The sequence below is a fragment of the Malurus melanocephalus genome, unplaced genomic scaffold (assembly GCF_030028575.1).
Source record: "Malurus melanocephalus ecotype Western Australia unplaced genomic scaffold, MMel_1.1 scaffold_107, whole genome shotgun sequence".
NCBI lineage: Eukaryota > Metazoa > Chordata > Aves > Passeriformes > Maluridae > Malurus > Malurus melanocephalus.
In genome coordinates this window covers 1,575,112-1,582,695 of record NW_026623339.1, presented here as the reverse complement: position 1 = coordinate 1,582,695, position 7,584 = coordinate 1,575,112, and the positions used below count along the sequence as shown (strand labels likewise).

Genomic DNA, 7,584 nt, shown 5'->3' with positions numbered 1-7,584 from the left:
AAACCAAATCCAGAACAAAAATAAAGAAAGAAATTAATTAGTTGCCTTCTCTGGGCAGTTGCATGCAGCGCTGCTACCACCACAAGGCAAGAGACAAGAGGCAAATCCTCATTTGGCTGGACACTCTGCACACACCAATGCCATTCTGATTTTTAAACAAATCACACAGATTTAATCAGATTGGAAAAGACTTCCAAGGCCATTAAGTACATCGATCCCTGCTCTGATTGTCACCAGCCCAGAGCACTGAGTGCCATGTCCAGTCCTTCCTTGGGCACCACCAGGAACGGGGACTCCAAACCTCCCTGGGCAATGGGAGGGTGGACAACGCCTGACAACCCCTTCTGTAAAGAAATATTCCCGAAATCCGACCTAAATCTTCCCGGGCACAAGTCGAGGCTGTTTCCTCTCCTCCTGTCCCTGTTTCCTGGGAGCAGAGCCCAAAACCCCCGCTGACCACCCCCTCTTRTCAGGRAGTTGTGCAGAGCCAAAAGGTCTTTTTTGAGTCTCTTCTCCTCTCTCCCCAGCCGGGAGCTTCAGCCCTCTTTGAGTAGCTTTATTTCCTCCATTTTTACCACGTTAAGCCAGATGACTGCATCAGACAGCTGGTTGTGGGCCAGCTCAATGTCAGCCTAATTTTGCCAGAGGCACGGTTGGTTCAGGCCAGGTCAGGACATCACTCCTGACACACTGCTCTGCCAGGCAGCTCCAGCTTCATCCCATTCTCAAATTCCAGAGACCTAAAAGCAGAATACACAGATTACTCAAAGCTGTAACTTCAGTTTCACCATTCCCAGGGACAGCTGTCAGAGCCTGTCCGGGATGGAGCCGGTGCGAGGTCACGGCTGAGGATCTCCCCAGCCTGGGCCGTGTGTGGAGGGCGGGCGCATCACTGCAGCAGCCGTGCCGAGACAGCCAGACCCGGGGGCGCCGCCCTCCCAACCGATTTTGCCTCACAGCTTTTAATTTCTCCTYTAACTCCGGCTTTAATTCCGCCTTTAATTCCTTTTTCCGCGCCCTCCCTCAGCGCCCGCCTCAGGGACGAACCAGGACCCCTCCCGCGGGCTGCCCCGCACCGCGCCTGCCCGATCGCAGCGCGCCCGCCGCGCCGCACCGCCRCAGGCACCCCGCGGGGCAGCCCGCGCGCGGGGGGCCTTGCGGCAGGGGAAGGGGATGGGGCGTACCAAGGGTGATGTGGGCGGGGCCGGTGTTGCAGGATGGACCCGGTTGTGCTCGCCGCCGTCGCCGTGCTGCTCGCCGTCCTTCTGTTCCTCGCCACCCGCCTCCGCGGGCAAGCCAGGGCAGGTGGGTCGCGGCACCGAGCGGACCGGCCGGGCCTTCCCCATCCACCCCCCCCGCTCCCCCCGCGGCGCTTTGCGGTGGGCGCGGCCCTGCTCTCAACCGGGTCCGCACGCGCGGGGGGCGCCATTCTCGGGAGCCGCCAGGGGGCGCCACGCCTCGGGCTGCCCCTGAGGGGGGGACTCGCCATGTTGGGGGGGGGACACGGGGATTTTGGGGGGTCCCGAGGAGTTTTGGGTGCCCCAGGGAAGGTTCTGGGCATGTCCCGCAGGTCTTAAGCCTGCCCTCCGTCCGGGCTGGCCGCGGGGTGGGGGCGCCTAGGCCTGGTGCTGCTGCTGCTGGAGGTTCCCGGTCTGAGGTGGCCCCAGGGTGAGGGGCGCTGCGTTGGAAGTCTCTGAGCTCTCCGTCAGGGGCTCCGGGACTGAGAAGGCGTCCCTGAAGTTCCTGCAAACGGGGAGGAAAAAGGACAACATCCTGGAGGGTTGGGATTAGGGGCACATGGTATGGTTGGAGGCCTGTCACAGGTAGTGTTCCCTAGGGTTCTGTACTGGGCCTATACAAGTGTTTGTAACTTGTTCAGCAATGACGTGGGTGAAGGGGTTAATGCCCCTTCAGCAAGTTTGCTGATGATACAAGGAACGGCCGGTATCTCAGAGGGTTGTGCAGATTTTCACAGGAACCTCGTGAGGTTGGAGAGAGGAGCAGAGAAAAACCTGAAATTCAGCCCAAGTTCAGGGTCCTGTACCTTGGGAGGAACAACCCTGAGCATTGGCAAAGAATGGGATCTGACTTCATGGGAACGACCGGGCTGTCTGGGTGGACCATGAGCTATCCAAGAGCCAGCAGTGCCAAGAAGGTCAAAGGGATCCTGGGATGCATTAAGAACATTTCCAGCAGGTCARGGAGGRGATYCTGCCCCTCTGCTCAGCCCTGAGAGGCACATCTGGAGGGACATGGAGCTCCTGGAGCAGGGCCARCAGAGGCTGTGRGGATGATGAAGGGKTTGGAGCWTTTCCTSATGGGGAAAGGCTGAGGCAGCTGGGGCTGTTCAGCCTGGAGAAGAGACAGCTGAAAGGGGACTGGACTTTATCCATGTCCATCAGGATCTGCAGGGAGGGCTCAGGCTCTGCTCCCTGGGGCCCAGSAGTGRAACTGATGCCCAGGAAGTTCCCCCTGCACAYRAGGAAGAATTTCTTTACTGAGAACACTGGAATACATTGCCTAGGGAGGCTGTGGAGTCTTTCTCACTGGAGATATTCCAAAGCCATCTGGACTCAATTCTGTGCCATGTCCCACTTCTCTTTTCTTGCCTTACTCAGTGCTGGCCATGACAATTCGAGTGTTGTGGCAAGCAGGTGGATGATGCAGCACTTCCAGCTCTGTGTCACTGCTGACCAGTGTTAGATCAGWGAATCGTTTGGGTTGGAAAAAAMCTTTAAAATCACTGAGTCCAACYGTAATCAACACTGCCAATTCCAGTGTGGTGGAAGTGACCTTGTTGGGGTGGGAATTGAGTCAGATGTRGCTGTGAACTCACTGACCTTGGTGTGTTCTCACAGTAGAACCAGGAACGTTGTTTGGCTGCCAGGTGTCAAATTAAGATGTTTAGCTAGGACAAACTCTGAATTCATGGTCAATAYCTCCACAGATTTTGGGGGTGTGAGGTATTTTGGGGTTAGAATTCATTTTCTTTTGGGGGAATAGCTTTGATAATTTTTAATTAAGAGGAAAAAAAACCCACACCTTTTTTATGAACACAGTCATTCAGTGCAASACTGTGCTGGTAAGAAATCTGTGTTAATAGCAAGTTTTGCTGATAATTTTGCAACACATTTCTCWCACACCTCTGCTTATACAGACCTAGTCTAAATCTTCCTCTTGGAAAGATATGGAAACTGATGTAATTTCACTGGATTCCTAATGACGTAGAGGTGAACTTTTGGCAAAAGTGAGGGATGCGTGTCCTGCAGAAATTCATCATTTCCTGAGTTTGGCTCCTGTCATGAGTTAGATAAATCAGGTCCTTGGTAGGATTTCTTTTCTCTTTAAACATTCAGAATTCTAAATGGAAGCCCAAGCATTTGTTTCAAATAGTGTGAAGAATTAAAAATAAAGCCTTTAATACTGATTTTGRGCAAGTTGGTTAAAGTTAATTTACATTCAGGACAATTTAATAATATTGAAGTGTTTTTTCTGACTCTTCCAAACAGGCCTTGCTGGTTTTACTGTGGCATTAAGATATTTTTTATTTTAATGTACTAGTTTCTGTTTCATAAAGCCCATTACAGAATTTCAGCTGGTGAGGATGACTTTGTACACAACAGAAATTATTTTTCAAAACCCCTGGGACTGCGGTGTATTTAATAGCTACAAAATTTAGTCTTAAGCAGGAATATGCTTTCCTATTCCATTTTCTTACATGGAAAGTGGAAGCTGCCACAATTCTGCCAATAAATCTGTGTTGCCACATGGAAAGGACTTGAAATCTGGGACGTTTGACCTAAAGAAGGGATGGGAACTCTCGCCTTGTTAATATACAGGAGTTGAAGCAGCAGCTTTTTGTGTTCTCTCTTGGAARCTTCCTTTTTAAAGTGTTTAAGATTTGCCTGCTTTAGGGAACTGAGGATCAGGAGAGGTAAACCCCATACCTTTATATTTTCTTTGGAAGGTCCTTTGGGGCAGCACAGTGTTTCCAAAGCAGGTTCATGCCTGGACTTGTTCTGCTGAGAACAGAAAAAAAAAAAGTCGCATTTCTGCATTTCACATGTGGTTGCCACATCTCTTTGTGATAAGCTGCACTAGGCCAAAGCACCTCCCCAGGAAGCTTCCMCCTGTTGTATTTTGAATCCCTTTTTGAATTTCACAGGTTTTGCATCAAGATGGAAAGTGCTGGTTCATGCCAGCGTGGTGGGAAGTGCCACCACGTGTGAGGGTGCAGCAGGTGGAGCTCTGAGGCAGCCCTGAACTGTCCCCAAACCTGCCAGCCCAGGTGTCACCTGCTTATCTGAGGGAACTGAGAGGAGGGTGCTGTGACAAGCAGAGGGGTTGCTTCTCAAGGAAAGCGTCTTTGCTGTAAGAGATTGGAAGTTTGCACAGTTTTGTGAAGGGGCAGATTTCTGCCTGGAGGGTGTAAAATTATGTCCTGAAAAGTCTGGGCTCTGAAGGATTCCATGGTGTTCTTTGCACCACAACAGAGATGCTTCACAGTTCAGGRAAGATTTCTGCTTTCAGAGCACAGYTCTGTTCTCTCTCCCYTCGGGAAGGAGACACGACCAGAGTGTCCCAGTGGCTGCTGTGCCCTGGCTGGCAAGTCAGCTGAAATAATCTCTTCACTGCACTGATGCTTCTTGAACAGCGAGGCAGAGCTGCTGTGCCCAGCAGAACTGTTCCCTGGGCTTTGAGGGCTGAGTCAGACCCTGGACAGCAGAGCTTAAAATACAAACTGAGCCYGTGTGCATTTCCCAGGCAGCTGTTGAATGTTTTGTTTGTATTACCTGTTAATTTGAGGGGTTTATCTAATTAATTTAGTCTGGCCTGCCATTCTGCAAAGCTTGTGGATTACTTGTCTCACCTATTTAATGCTGGCCATTAATTTTCACTCAGATGGCTCTGGATCAAGGCTAATTAGTGCTTGTGTGACTAATCTCTGCATGATCTGACTAGCCTGGGGTGCCAATTGTGAGACCTTTGCAGCTACAGGAAAATGAAGAGATGTGYTCAGATAAGTGCTGCGGCCAAACCCCGCCTTGTGCTGCAGGAGGAGGTGGAAAAAAACCCAGCAGGGACAGACCCCTGAGCAAATCATTCCTCAGCTCAAAACTGATGCTCAGTCCGGTTCCAAGAAAAAGCAAAAGTGATTTTTAAGTGTGTCCATATTCTGTGAAAACACCCCTCTTTGTGTGATGCAGCTCAGGGGGACAGAGAGCACAGCTTAACTTTCAGCATSCTGCAATAAATGCTGTGTCTGGAGTCACGTACACAAATCCCTGACCCCTGAAGGACTAGTCCAGGTGTGTTTCAGCAGAGTGAATGAGCATTTTCTCCTCCTGTGAAGAACAGGAAGAAATGCAGTGAGTAACATTCACATTTTCCARATGACTGCCCACTGAGTGCCTGGCAAACAAAATGCTTGAATCAGAAAGGTTGGAAAAGCCCTTGAAGATCAYCCAGTCCAACCATTCCCCCCACCACTGCCAAGGTCACCACCGACCCATGTCCCCAAGTGCCACATCCACACAGCTTTTCAATCCCTCCAGGGATGGGGACTCCACCACTGCCCTGGGCATCTGTGCAGGGCTGGGCAACCCTTTTGATGAAGAATTTTTCCTAAATACCCAACCTAAACCTCCCCTGGCACAACTCGAGGCTGTTCCCTTTCTTCCTGTCGCTGTTCCCTGGAGCAGATCCCAAATCCCCCCTGGCTGTCCCCTCTGTCAGGGAGTTGTGCAGAGCCACAAGGTCCCCCCTGATCCCCCTTTTCTCCAGGCTGAGCCCCTTTCCCAGCCCCCTCTGCTCCTCCTGGTTCTCCAGACCCTTTCCCAGCACTGTTTCCTCCCCTGGATTCTTTTCAGCCCCTCAATGTCCTTTTTGGAGTGAATGGCCCCAAAAGTGCCCCCAGCACTGGAGGTGCCCCAGCAGTGCCAGCACAGGGGACGGGCACTGCCCTGGTCCCGCTTCCACACCAGTGCTGGCACAAGGCAGGTGCCAGTGGCTCATGTTCAGCCAGCTGTGTGCTGCTGAAAAAGAAACCAGTCAGTAGAAATATTTTAGGGACTGGAAGGAAGAGAAAAGCTTCATTAAAACATTAATTTTCCTAACAAATGGCAATCCATAGTGACTGGGTGCCTTCAGCTGTTAGTGTGAACGTTTTGGAGATGTGACAAATATTGTCCAACAAGTGTTTGACCATGATATGGGTGAGGTTTTGTGGGGTTTGCTACATCCTGAGCCCTGTCCACCCTGGGCACTTGGAGGAATTACTGAGACTCCTTGTAGAGATTTAAATRGAGAAAAGAGGATGGCTTGGTTCACATGTTCTGTTCTCTGAGGGTTGAGCTCCTCGGTTTGAAATAAATTCATTGCTTATAAATAGATTCCTCTTTCATAAAATGCAAAACAGTCTCTGTTTCACAGGACAGCAGGAACCAAAACCAGAATGAATGAGTGCTGGAACTGCACAGCTGATCTGCTGGGCAGGACCATCTTTGGAATTACTGAGAGACACTGAAGCTTGCAGGTGAAAGGATGCTGAGGTTTCAATTGCCTCTTATCTCGAGAACTGAGCAAGAGAAATACTGCATTTGTATAAAAAGCTTTTTGCAGAGTGTTTTTGGCATTTAGCAGTGTCCAAGAAGTAATCTGCTCCTCTGCCTCTGCAGGAAAATGTTTCTTATAGCATTCAAAATAAGCAGTATCATTCTGYGAATGAGACTGAAGCCAAATGATGGCATCTCTGGAGCCTGCACTCGGTGATTTCTCCCAGCCCTGTTTTTTGTCTGTAGAGCTGGATGGGGACAGGAGGGTGACAGCAGTGTGACAGTGCMRTRACTCRGTTCCAAATGTCACAGTGTGTTTGRGCTGGAGTTTGTGGGGAGCCTGCTGACATCCCTGTGACATCTCTGCTGCAACATCCTGAGCTGCTGAGGKCTCTGCTGGCCAAACCCTGCCCCAGATGGCTCTGCTTTGCAGCCCTGCTGAGCTCGGGGCTGCAGCTGTGTCCTTATCAGTCCCAAAGTCAGTGCTTTGAAGGCTCAGATGACTGAGGGGAGCTGCAGGCMCACCTTTGGTCCTTGCATAGATTCAGTCATAATGAATCTCATTTTGTGACTGGAGATATGCTGACAGGAGTTTTTTTTAGGAAGGCATTGTTTGGATCAGAGGATGCTGGAGACTTGGCGCAGTGTGCAAAGCATTTTGTGCTCCTGCTGGGACRCAACACAATCTGGCAGAGCACAAAGTAAATGTGTTCTGAGCCGAAATAAAAGTAGTTCTGCCATTTTCCATGAGACTATTTGAATATTTAAATTAAGGCTTAGTAGTTAATACTTGCAGGAATGAGCAAGAAACACCATACACAAATATCAGGCTTACAAACAGAAGATGCAAAGCAGATATGATAGTTCACCATTATCTTGATTTTTTTTTTTGGCATGACTGCCATATTTGATAGCAACAGAAGGCCTTGAAAAAAATACATCTAAGAGTTTTCTATGGAAAACTTCTGAAATGARCCCACTGGTCAGTTCCTTTCTCTCAGCTGCTCCTGTTAGGCTATTCCTCATTTGC

The 7,584-nt window shown here is 50.1% G+C and overlaps 1 protein-coding gene across 1 annotated transcript in view; it reads left to right on the top strand.

Moving 5' to 3' along the window:
- Window positions 1–1,189: 1,189 nt before the first annotated feature.
- The window catches only part of DDRGK1 (DDRGK domain containing 1), a 32,722-nt gene continuing 26,327 nt past the window's right edge, over window positions 1,190–7,584 (top strand). Inside the window, exon 1 of the mRNA XM_057369320.1 lies at window positions 1,190–1,305. Within this exon, the coding sequence (XP_057225303.1) occupies window positions 1,218–1,305 (88 nt within the window). The 5' untranslated portion in view covers window positions 1,190–1,217. The remainder of the gene's footprint in view (window positions 1,306–7,584) is intronic.